Here is a 13,078-nt window from a genome sequence, read left to right on the forward strand (position 1 = left end):
AAAAGCTGTGTCAGTAAAGCAGTAGGTGCGGTTTCTCAGCCTGATCGGAGCCAGCAGGAGATGCTAAATGAGAATCCCAATTGTCAAGTCACAAAGGAGGCGGCACAGCTGTTTCTCTAGTTTCTTAACCTCATTAGCTGTTATACAGACTCCATCCTCTCTTCCCCCTCTTGCTAGTATAAGAATGCAGCTCTTACATGCTGGTGAGTTCCAAGCATTTCATTGCTCTGCCATCACAATGCTTTGGAAACATACTGGAAAGCTGTTCTGGCCACACTTCTCCAGCTTCTCTTGCATTCTCATCCCCTGCACAAACAATAGGTACAAAATAAGAATCCTTTCAAAAGTCCTTGAACTTAGAAGCAAGCCAAGCATGACATGTCAGGCATTAAGGGTGACTTACAGGCAGCTGGAGGGAGGTTCAGGTTATGGCTGAGGAGTAGACCTAGAGTGCAGTTCAGGCCTCAACTCCTGTCCCATTCCTCACCTGTTTGGTCCTGTTCCTTTTCCTCTCAGATCTTTCTCTGATGACAAGGCAGTGTCCTTTAGCTCTGCAGAGATGAAATCATTAACAGGTTGGGGAAAAGCAGCACCTCCTTCTCTGAGCTGGGGGTGTCACGAGGCATTTCAGTTTGTGAATCTGTGAAACTTCATTGCCCTTCCAGGCCTTTATTGCTGCTTTCTTCCCACATGGTCCAGATCATAGGAGGTGTAAATGACAGGAAAGTGAATTTTTTTCTCCAACTTTGTGGCAGTTTTTACAGCAGGGCAAAGACTGGAACTTCCCAGGAGTGAGACTTCCCAAGTTGTGTGATGAGTTACCAGATGTACTGCAATCTCACAATAAAACCCCACCATCAACCAAAGCCACTCCACAGAGGAGAGAAAGGGGGAAAAAAAGCAGGGGGGTGGGGGGGTGCGGCGCGGAGAAAGAGAGATCAGATAACATTTTCCTTTCCTCTAAGGCTGAATGGTTAAGATATGTATTGTTTTTGAAGCCTGGACTATATGAGAACTACCACTCATTTGGCTGCTAAGTAATGGGATGACAAGATGTGATGGCCCAAACCAGTATTTAAACAAAGTTATAGTGAAGAGGGTGCTCATCGTACTCATGATTTTGAATAGTTTATTAAATGAAAGGTGAAGCATCAGTTTTAAATTGTACAAAAGGAAAAAAAAAACCTCATATTGTAAATGTACAATTTACAGAATTACTAGCAAAACCAATCAAGGAGACACTCATAATACAAAAACCTATTGACTGCAAACTGAACTGGAAACCCATTGCAGGTACCGTGATAATAAATGTTTGTTATACAGTATTCTACAATGTTAAATTAGGACTCAGTTTTCCACACAGAGGACTGTGAAGCACAAGGTTTGTCTGAGGCTCTGACTCAAACCAGGCAGCCATGATTGTGCCTCTATGCTCACAGAATTACTGCGATGGCAGTTTAATGCAGCCATCCCAGCCCACCCAGCACCGCAGGGAGGGACAGAAGAGGAAGGGAGGTAATGTTACTGTGTTATGGAGCTCCAGCCACTTCTGCTTCGTGTGTTACCCAGCTGACAGCAGAGGAATGGCTGAATCTCCCGGTCCAACATTTTTGGCAACCGTTTCTGTTTGAGAACTGCACATGAAACAAACAAACCTCAGCTGTGTGAAATGCTGGTTGGTTCTTTTTCGCTGTTCTTTCCCCTCCCAGCAAATAAGCACTGGGTGTCAATGTTGTTTTGTTTTTAAATAAGCTCCCATAAAAAAGAAAAGTTCCATGATTACTTGCTGTTGCTTAAAAAAAAAAAGAAAGCACCTCTAAAACTGCTGTGCTCCAGGTGGGTCAGTCTGCTTTGTATCTCAAAGGCAGAAAGGAAGGTGAATGCTTGGGGCTGATGCCCAGAGACACCGCTCAGTGCAGGCTGTGGGTGGGCAGCAGCTCTGGCAGCAGCCACCAGGCTGAGGCATCAAACCCAAGCATAATTCTACTCCAAATCATTGAAGACTGAAAAATCTCTGATTACCATGACTCAGCTGAGGCTGTTCTGGGCTTATCTTTTTTTTACATGTTTTTTGCTTTTTTGAAAAATTGTCTTTTTCCCCCCAGTAGTTACTCTTAATATGCACAGTTAACACTGAAAATGTAGCTGTATTCCATTGTAAGCTTAAGAACTTCACCATCTAAGCACAAGTTTCTATGCAGCACATACAGTACTTCTAACTGGCAAAATTAATTTACAAAAATAGCGCAGAAGGGAATTGAGGGCATGGGAAGGGGGTTCTGTATGGTACAGGTAACAGTGCTTGTAGGATGCTACAGCGACTCCTTTCCCCCACCCTTGAATTACTGTTTCTTTAATAGGAAAGTTGCTGTTTATGTACCTCGGGTTGGCAGGGCTTGAAGTAGGTAGTAAAAACAGCAAAGTGATTACTTGAGAACCATTGGTGTGTTTTACTGAGAATACTTTATTTGCTGGTATAAGTTGCTAAAAATGCACAGAGCAAGTACCAATAGAAAACTTACTGCTTTTGTGTCCCCGTGTGCTATATAAAATGAATGTTACACAGCGTCTGTTGGAAAAGTGGCTTCATGGACATCTCTCACTTTATGTCCCGTTATAAATAAAAATAAATCTTCTCACGAGTATAAAATCTGGGTTTATCATATCAGAATCTGAATTTTTTTGGCAGAGATGCACGTCATTAGAATTCTAACCTCCTCTATGAGAGTGTTCTTCTCAATGCCTACGAGAGGATATAAGCGTACCACAAGGTTAATCAAATCCAGTGTGTTCAAAAACACTTTTCTGTAGCCAGAACGACCTGCTTATAGCATCATTGCTAGTCAATGGCTGATAGGCATAGGTTTAATAAAAATGGCTAGCTTTTAAAACATAAAAAGGCAAATGTTAAAACCGTTTTAAATTGTACAGCAGAAAAATAAAGTTAAAAAGTTCTGTTATCACTCAATGTTTTCAGAAAACATATGTAGAACAGTGTTTATTTTGACAGCTGTCTTAACAATTTAAAACTTCCTCCTCATCCAGGAAAAAAAAATCTGTATTAGGACAGTCAAGAACAAGGGATACAAATGATTTTCTAGGTCAGCCTTTCTGAGGTGACGGGATTGGCCAACATTCCTTTGTGTCATTAAGGAGCTCCTCTTCTTTCTGTCACTACAAAAAGGGATTGACCTCAATCATTTGGTTAAAAATCAAACCGTATCACATCAAAAATGTGGTTTTCATACAAGCTATCACAGTATATAGGCCTCTAGCTCTAAACAATAGAGTTCCAAATTTGTAAAATGTCTTCAGCAGACTTCAGAACATTGGCATTCCAAATCCCTAGAAAAATGATTTAAAAGAGAGTGATTAATTACGTGCAACGGTAATCAAGAAAGGAGCCTCTGATAAACAGCGGGCAGTAGGAGGGAAGGCTTACTGAATCATCCTCAATGATAGCTGCGGAGTCAAAGAAGTCTGGCCTCAGTTCAGCCCGTTCTCGTCGGTTTCTTGAAGGTGGCTGCAAAGATGGGCAGGCTGTTAGAACATCACATCCATGACTGCCTGCCCAGGAGCTGCTGGCTCTACAGCTGCTGGCCTGTTCGTCCATGGCCTTGTAAAGCAGCTTTGCATGGATTTCCATAAAGCTCAGATACAAATTGAGGCCCTGACATAGGAGAGTGCTGCCTAAGTTCATATTTATTTAAGGAAGCAGACAGAGAATTACACTAAAGTAACTTCAAGTTTCTACGACTAAAGTCACCTGGGCCTGAAACTGCAGTTTTAGGTTTCAGAAAATATTCAGGTTATTTCCAGTCTTTAACGTTAAGATCAAAGGAAATAAAGGTCAACATTTTGGACACTTTGTACTTACAGAATTCCTTCTAACTCCTCCTTTTACCACTTTAAATTTGCTATTAATAAGATTTACTGACCAGATCAATGACCATTGTGTCCTCAAATTCTTCATTCATGTCCTCTAGCTGACCTCGTGAGGACATCATTACATCTTCGAAGATGGGCTCAGCATCATCTTCCATTAGACCGCGTCTGGTTAAGCAGAAAGAAGGCATCGATTTCAGGCATTGTAATTTCCCAACCATGAACACGGTCATTAAGAAAATGCAAAATCCATCCCCTAATTCCTTCTCAGCACTGCATCGAGAATAAAACCAGCATGTTTACTCAGTATTAGCTGGAAGAAAATTGTATGTAAAAACCCTCCCACTTGCAGAGGCTAAAGCAGGAAGTCCAGTGTAATATCGTTATGATCACTAATTAAATCTGTCCTTAAGAAAGAAAGGGCAATAACCTCATTGGGTTTGTCTGCCCTTTTATAAAAAGGAGCTACAGTGTCTGCCAAGATCACTACTAAGTGTCTGGGAATCCACCACTGAATCCAAGACCAGTTTCTAACACTATAATGACCTGATCTTGCTGGAGACTCTGGCCCCCGCCCTGAGGAGTATTTATGTGCTGAAAGACCTCGTTAGATCAGGAGCACAGAGCACCTTGTACAACAGAACACTTCTGCATTCACCCACGTGTGTTCCCTCCATTAGCTGCCCAGTGGGACACCTTCACAATAGATGAGGCGGGTGAACAAAGCTTAAACAAGTTCATGGGAAAACTGGAGAACAACTTGAGATGAACACTTGCTGTAAATTCCTTAACAGACCAATTGCAGTGTTTCATGGGAAGTGGTCTGGAAATAGTTGAAAGCAATTAGGTAACGATGCAAAATGGTCCCACAAAGATGTGCTGATTCACTAGGCACCTGCTTACAGCTGTGGTTAGGGGCAGAACACCTGGCTACAGCACCCTGTTGCTTGGCATCCATCCCAACGTTACACAGCTGTTACTCTGCCTTTACAAAGAAGCATTAAACATCATTACAGAATTTACTGGTCACAACCCAGAAAAGTAACATTTAAATGCAGTTCTGCCATCTAAAATGAAGATGCTCTGAACACTTACACTGCGTGCCTTACACCAGTTCTCCCTTTCATGTAGTTCATTCCTGTCCTGTCCTTTCGATTTAAATCTTCTAGCTTCTGTTGGCCCAACCAAGATATCTGCATCTGGGGACTAACAAACATAGAGCAGAGTTATGACTGAGAACGCTAACGATTCTGAGTTGCCTGTTTTTAAACAGCATTTCCTCAAGTTCTTTGGGTATGCTTCAGCTTTAGTTATTTAAATTACATCCATCCTTGTACAAGTCTTCTGGATTCCCTTCTGCAACTTGGCTCCTCCCCTTGTGTAACAATTCCATTAATTGTTACAATAAAAACAGCTACATAAAACGCTAGCATTACTCATTCATTGATGTGCATGTATCCGAAATAAGGACGCTTCAAAAATTTAATTCACCACCTCAGATCGGGCAAAAATAAGAGTGAGAATAGATCCAAGTTAATAACAGAAACATCTTAAGACAAAAAGTCACAGAAAGTGAAAAACAAATTGCTTTCAAATGCATACTCCCATCAACTTCAGCATCCAGTGACGTGTCTGTATGCAAACTCCTGGAAGGCTGTACTCAGTACCAACTAAATCCAGCAGTAGAAAGCAACACGTTCAATGTTTCGTGTACTGCAGTTAGAAAGAGACAGTAGTAGATACATGCAGATCTTCAAGAGCAACACCACTTTTTAAATATGTAATCTCATACCCTAGTAAGACTGACACAATAAAAGGGAAGAACCACGTGAAAACAATCCAGGAGGAAATATAGCTTTGGGCATGACTGACCATTCTGTTCATCAACCGACTGCTCTGTATTTGTTTGTGACCCTCATCTTCCATAGATTTATTTATGCTGGAAAAGACCTTCAAGATTGAAGTACCTCGTGTTAGATAGCTGTGTACAGCTATTATGCAAATAGCATACATTAGATTGTATACAACTGTATACATTCATACTTTAGGGACTTTCTATGGAATGCACAAGATGTTTGGGATCAATTCACAAGAGGATTAGGGATCAGCAGGATCCAACTGTAAGGTATGCTGTGGTACGTAAGAGACAGTGTTAAGTGGGAAGATGAGGTGACCCCCAGCATGTGTGTGGATGAGCAGCTAACTCCAGGCTGAAAGGAAACCATTCTCTACTGTTGGTTCACACTGTGAACTTCTGTGTGGGATCCAAGGAGAGCAGTGCTGTCTGTCTTTGCTCAACAGTTCTCTGCCTGCGGCATCAGCTGAGATGGGGAAACAGAGGTTCAAGCACAGAGTGAAAAGTGGTGCAGCTTCTCCCTGAAAAGAGTAAGGTTCTCCCACACCTTAAGGCAGCTCCTGTTCATTGGGCTCAAGAAGGTGATGCACAGCAGGTGGAAGCAGTCGTACTTTCCTTAACTGATTAAGTATTCACAGAGAGAGAGGTAGCTTAGTGTTCAGCACAGTGATGGGATCAGAAAGGGGCAGGGAAAAGGCTCTTGCTTCATCAAGTTCTTTGGTTTTTCTTTTTTTTTGTTTTTGCTTTTTAATTGAGGACTAGGAAAAAAGGAGAAATTGTTGAGCTACAAAGTCTTATTTATAATCTAGAAATTACAGCAATATCTGGGGATGCAAAGAGCGCAGGAAGCAAGGAAAATGAAGGCAGATCTCAGTACCATGGGAGTAAGGTGATAAGACACTTTGGTTTGGACATTAACAGTTCATCCTCAGTTGTGCTTTCATGGCCAGCTGGGGCTTTCTGCCCATCTCATCTGTGTAGGTGAGAAAAGCCATGCCCCCACTTGCCTTGTATCCACATCTTCATGTGCCAACCCTCACTCCTCCATACAGCACCAGCTGGGAAACCCTGTGCCCATGTCAGGCCTTTGTGCAGGAGAACAGGTAGCCCTGCCTGCAGTGTGAACCTGCCTGCTGAGCCTTTCACCCACCTCACACTGCCTTGTGCTGATACCACGTTGTTGTATGGGGAAATAAGGGAGCTGAAATCATTTATGGAAACACCAAACATGCTGAGGAAATAAAGTTATCTGTAGCCAGCTGAGATGCAAGTATCTCTTGTGGCAAACACAGATTCATGGATGTTATCAAGGTTTCATCTGTTGCACTGCTGATGTCTGCGCATGCTGCACGCACAACCAAGGGAAAAGAATAGGCTATAAAAGTTATAAGAACAGCCTCCAACCCAGATGCTGTTATTCTTTGTCTTCAGATTGATAGAATTAGCACATAACAGCATCCTCTGAAGACTTTGTTAAATAAACTACTGACAGATAATAACAACCATTCTCCCCCCATAAATTGATTTAAATGGAGGTGATAAAATGGGAGTTGAATGACAAAAAAACATGTCTAATTTAGGGCAAAATAAAACTGCCTGCAGAAGTGCCAAGAAGCAGGAGATACCAGTTCAGCAGCTGGACTGAAGAGTTAATTTGTAAGAAATCAGTAAAGATGTCTGGAGAACAGTTACTGTACTATGAGAGAAGGAAAAAAAAAAAAGATAACATCTAATAGGTTTTCAGAGAAATAGTTCAATCCAACCTGGGCCCACAGACACTATGATTTATCCATAAGCCCACAGTTATGCTATAAGACTTCTACCTTCATTACAACCTTTTTTTGGGGGTGGGGGTGGATTTAAAATAATGTAGCTATTGCTGAGCCATAGCCAAGATGTTCCTTTGTAAAAGCAACTGGAAAGCCTACATTTGTGGAGCCACAACTATCCACACACATTTTACACAACTTCTTTACCTGGATTTTACTGTGTTTGGTACAGACATTCCAACACTTACTTGTGTAAAAAATCTTGCTCAGATCCCTGCTCCGACTCGTGCTCCTGGATCTGCTCCCCTATTTGTCTGGTGTTCTCTCTCAAGACAGTTGAGGTGAGCTGTGGTGCTTGCAGTGCTCCTGGAGTATGGATGTTTTCAGTCCTGTTCAGCCAAGAGCCTTCCAGACTCTCATCTAGGAAAGGAACATTCAGAATTACTGACACATTAGTGATGGTGTAAAATGCACAGTATTGCTGCCTTTAAAATCCTCTCAGCCAACTCACTGAACCTTGCGTTAATAATTAAAGCCTTCCATCTATGATGCACTTCAATACAGAGCTCTTTTTAGAGGCAGCACCTTCTGCAAATTCATGCTTTCTGTAGCTTAGTATCTACTGAAATCTTTAAGAGAAAAGCTGGATAAATAATCAAAATGGTCATTTTTGTGTTAAGGAAGGATTACTACCAGTTATTCCCAGCAATAACAACTATTCAAAGTAGAAATACTTCAGAAAACAAAATAAAAAACTTTGCAAACATAGTGCCTGCCTTGCAGCACTGCCTGCAGTGTTGGGTGGCTCATACGCATTTCAGAAAAGCAATTCCTAAGTACCAATTCTGCAGTCTAAATATAAGACTGTTAGTTTCATACACACACATCAGATGAGATACAACTGAACACTACGATGGGAGTGGAGGCATCAGAAACTTCAGTGAGAACCATTCCAGGAGTACAGAGGGGACATTTTAAATAAGGAGAGGTCTGGCTGGTGTGAAAGTGATGCAAAGTGATTTCAGATAGCGTATGTAGAGTTTACAGCAGATGGAGGATGGAGATGGGAAGCTGACTGAAGGTGCAATATGGGATGGTGGGCTCGTACTGAGAAGGCAGCAAACTGGAGACGAAGGGCTGGTGGGGCCTGAGATGAACGTGTGAGAACACAACTGTGCAGACAAGAGACATGTAGAAGTTGCTGCAGCAAGTGAAAGACAAGAGACTACAGAAGAGGAGAAGACAAGATATAGATTTCCTAGCAGGAAGAAATAGCATTCCTTTGCCTTTTATTACCCTCTGGGCTTAAAAGCTGTCTAAAAAAGTTGCCTATTTATTCTTGAATTTGCCTTTTACAACACTAGGGTTTTTTAAAATCCTTTTTATGTTTCACTTCCTTAAGGCATTATGAAGAAATGTCAGCACCACCTATACAGACAGCAGTTCTACTTTCAGGAACAATGCAGAATATTCTCCAGCCCCAACAGTCTGCTGAAGGCAATACGTGCTGCACTGAGGGCAGGAAGGAACTGCAGGGTCTGGCTTTGGTTCTTGGATGCCATGATAGTTTCTGCAGTGCCAACGTCCTTCCTTTAGAGTGGGACTTAAAGGAAAAAAAAGGTTAGCAGGATGCAGAAACAGGTCTGCATTTGTGGTTCTAATGCTAGATTAATTAAAATTAAAACCAGGACTTGTGGGAGGGTTACAAAAATAGGGAAAGATAAAAAAAACCAAAGGCCTGCATACATGCTGAATACAGACTATTTGTAGGCAACCAGCTGCTCAGCAGACTGGTTCTTCATAGCTCAACTTCTACGGAGCAGTGAACAGTAAATATTATTTCTAAGAAGAGGATTACATTTCTGATTATTTCCTGAGCTCATTATTAGTACATCCAAAATGAGCCCCTTCCTTGTGCAGCAGTCTAGATCTGCCCTCAAAAAGCAGGCAGACTGGCTCCAGGCTGTACTGCTGCTAGGTAATTCCCGTGGAAACTTTGGTACATTCAGACATTTCAGAAAGTGAACAATTAGGTGAACAGCCACAGACTCAGGCTTACAGCATTTTAAGTCAGAGATGTTTTTGGAAAATTCAGGACCCCAGATATTGCAAAGAAAGGCAATATTCAAAAGGAAGGTGTTATGTCAGTTCTTCCTCCTATTGATCACTGAACAAGGCAGGAATGAAAGAGAGCAGGGCAAACATGGTCATAAAACCTACACCCTAAGAATAAGACTTGTCTTACGGGGAAGCAGAGATGTTACTACAGTTCCTGGAAAAAATAAGGATACTGGTAGAATAAAATAAATTAGAATTAAAGTAGTAACAGAAGGAAAGAAAAAAATGACCCCAGTTGAATCCTCTGTAAACCATGGCAACCTGAAGGAAGCAAAGCAAGCTGTGCTTTTTCCTACCTAGACTCTAGGTTGGCTATTGGAAACTAAAAGACTTAGCTCATGCACTGCTCAGCATAAGCTGTAGGGGAGGACAGATCTGACTATAAGAGAATTAGCATTAGATTCTTCACTGAGGGGTTACTGTGGTAGATAACAATCTTGGAAAACACTCTCTGAAGTTTAAAGATCTCACTTATAATTGCTGTCTATTGAAACAGTAAGCATGTTCACATAAACATGCACTGCATCATGCAATTTCACACTTGTCAACCAGGATCAGATGCAATCTTGTAAGAAGTTGGCCATCGTTGCCAAATTCCTGATGTACACTCCTGAAGTCACAGCAGTAGTAAATACACTGTGTATTGGTGCCACACTGAGCAAAAACATGCATCTCCATGTATTCTCCAGTGAGCTGATCTCTACGGATCTACAATACCAATTTATATCAGAATTTCTGCCTCAGGTTTGCTCTAACACCATATAAATTAACAACTGCTTCGAAATAAAACAAAAGCAGAAAGCAGAAACGTGTGACTGGGAAAGGTGCAGAGCAGTTAACTCCACAGCCACCTCCTGTTTCCACTGTCAGCAATAGCTTTTGTAGTTCTCCATCTGAAAATCTCAGAACAAGCAGGAACAGGGAATTATGAGGCTGTTTTTCATGCAGAGATGTTGAAGTTTGATAGCAATTTGCAGAACAAGTGCTTTGTTTTCACTACATACAAGATATAAGGAAAGCTGTAATGTAGATAGAAAATGAGAAATACCTCTATTAGGCAAGGTAAAACCATACCAACCTTCTACTCTCTTTTTGTGTAGTGGTGGCCGTCCTTTCTTATTTCTCACTGAAGAGGTTTTGCTGCTGCTGCTCCCACTGTTAACAGACATTCTGTCGTCTTCGCCGCCCGTAACTAATGAGTTCCTATAGGAAATGAGTGGCAGCCACACGTCTTCTCTTCTCTCCATCATCTGTTCTGTCAGAAATTTTTCTAGGTAGGTGTGACTGAAAATAGAAGACAATGAGTGCAGAGGCTCAGCGCGTTGTTTCCTCTATTTAACGTGCAAGTCCTCCCCACAGTGCTGAGAACTCAACAGAAATCTGCCATGGTGTTTCCTTATGTTATCAAATTAAAATACGTTGATAAAGCCTTGTACCTTGAACTGATTAAGAATTCATGGCATTCCCTCAAAACAAAGTAACAGTTAATTGTGTACAGGTGATTCAGATAAGGAATTTGAAGTTTTCTTTCCCCGACACCTTCCTGTATTTGCCTGCCATCATTCACAGTGCACGCTACTTGAATTCCCCTTCTATTCTGCATAGCAAGTAAGCCACTTCTCTATAATGCTGGTGTGTCAACAGATAATCTGAGTTAGCAGTCTGAGGATATAATTTTGCATCTTTGGAAAGGGAAAAGAACAGTTTTCTCAAATCCAAGCAGATATTTTTCAGTAAAAAATTGAAGATCCATTCCATTGCCATGGAGAAGTCCAGTGAGTACCTGTTAACTACTGGGAGGAACCAACCACCTTCTGTCCCACACATGGCCTGGAGGACAAGTGAGCTATTTTCCTTTTCCATTGAACGTTCAATTAAGGTTGTCCATAAAATGAGTAAGAAAAGCCACATGAAAGGGATTCCAATGAGTTCCAAACTAAAGAACCAAGCACTCAGAATTCAGGCACGAGAATGCTGGAGTACAGTGCCTTACCTTATTGTGTTAAAAAATAACGTTATGATGCACTCTGTGATCACAATCTCATTCAGCACACTGCCAAGTGGCAATAATAAGAGCAATAGTAACAATAATAACAGTAACACAGATAATATCAGTTACACTAAAGTAAATCAGAAAGGAAGCAGAAGCCTAGCAGAACAGTAGTGTTTCCTGAACTGTGATGGGAATGGTATCTTGCACCACGGGCACGTGACAGTCAGGCTGCCTGAATCAATTCATTTATTTTGAGGTAGGGAAGGCAGCCTGGAGGGTAGGATGCCCTCCAGCTTGCCCATGTCTCCAGACATGCAGCTATGTTGATGGGATCTTCAGGGTTATTCTAGAGCACTTTAGCCTCCAGACTAACAGCCCATTGCTGAGCTTACAGTCAGCTGGCTGGAGACCAAGCCAGCAGGGAGGTAAGTGATCCTGCACACAGGACTTCTCCACCAGATGGTGGTCATGTTCCTTCCTGCTTGCAGGCTGCTGCCCCTTCGCAGGGCGGGGGAGAGGTCCCTGTGGATTGGAGCAGCCATGCCACAGAGAAGGGCAAAAATCAACTGTCCAGAGCATAGCTGAGAATGTAACGTCAGCAAACTGCTATGGGGCAATGCACCCACTGCCCAACGAGTGCAAACATGACAGATCTCTCAAGTGAAGGAACGCAGAGATGTCCAAACAACATCTTTACATATAAGCTAGTTATCTTGACTCTCTCCATAGTCACTGCAGCCAATGGAATCCAGGGCACGTCCAAGCTTATCTTAAAGCAGTAATTTAGAACAGATGAGATGAAACATGGCCTAAAGACCCTACTTCTTTTCACCAGTCTTCCAATGCAGCTAAAATAAAGAGCTCAGATACAGAAGGCTACAAGACAGCTAAAATCAGGAGAAATGGATTCCACCAGAGCAACCTCTGCAGTCCTGAGAAAAATGTGAGGAAAAAACGTGAATGGTAAGACTGAAGGGTAAAGAATGAGAAATACTGAACTTCATGCAAAGGGTCCGCTCTGATTTAGCTGTCAGGTACGCTGTGTACTGGTAATATAACTTCAGATTTTAGACATGGAGAAACTTGTGGAAGTACTGGTAAGGGAGCAGGAAGAATAAGCTTCGATAAATTCAATTGGAATCAGGCTAACTAGATTTATGTTAACAGACACAGGGAACCTATGATTCAGCCAGAAAGGCAGCCAGAAAATCCTTGATTCTTAAGCCCTGTTCTGAAGAACAGAACAGAGGTTGACAAAATTCAAGAATATAACAATGCAGAGAAGTTTGAAAGCCTTAGTGCCAGGTGAGCCTGGATGAGCAGTCTAATTCTCAAGCTACTTCAACCATTTCTTCTACTGCTTTTGCTGAATTGGAAAATCATTTATACAATCAAAAGAGAAAAATTACAGAGAAGCTTGAGAGAATGAGTCAGTTCAGGTAGTCACAGTGGTATGAC

General features: G+C 41.8%; 1 protein-coding gene across 5 annotated transcripts in view; it reads right to left on the reverse strand.

Moving 5' to 3' along the window:
- Positions 1-2,444: 2,444 nt before the first annotated feature.
- Positions 2,445-13,078, reverse strand: part of STAG1 (stromal antigen 1) — a 126,601-nt gene continuing 115,967 nt past the window's right edge. For 3 of the 5 annotated variants that reach the window (XM_042878159.1, XM_042878161.1, XM_042878164.1), the window contains 6 exons: positions 10,706-10,911; positions 7,758-7,929; positions 4,981-5,091; positions 3,939-4,053; positions 3,443-3,523; positions 2,445-3,345 (listed from right to left, as the gene is read on the reverse strand). In XM_042878159.1, coding sequence (XP_042734093.1) covers positions 3,322-3,345; positions 3,443-3,523; positions 3,939-4,053; positions 4,981-5,091; positions 7,758-7,929; positions 10,706-10,911 — 709 coding nt within the window. In that variant the 3' untranslated portion in view covers positions 2,445-3,321. The remainder of the gene's footprint in view (positions 3,346-3,442; positions 3,524-3,938; positions 4,054-4,980; positions 5,092-7,757; positions 7,930-10,705; positions 10,912-13,078) is intronic. The other 2 variants (XM_042878162.1, XM_042878163.1) reach the window with 1 other exon arrangement.

Source organism: Lagopus leucura, unplaced genomic scaffold (genome assembly GCF_019238085.1).
Source record: "Lagopus leucura isolate 7727_CA_CO unplaced genomic scaffold, USGS_WTPT01 Super-Scaffold_100021, whole genome shotgun sequence".
Classification (NCBI taxonomy): domain Eukaryota; kingdom Metazoa; phylum Chordata; class Aves; order Galliformes; family Phasianidae; genus Lagopus; species Lagopus leucura.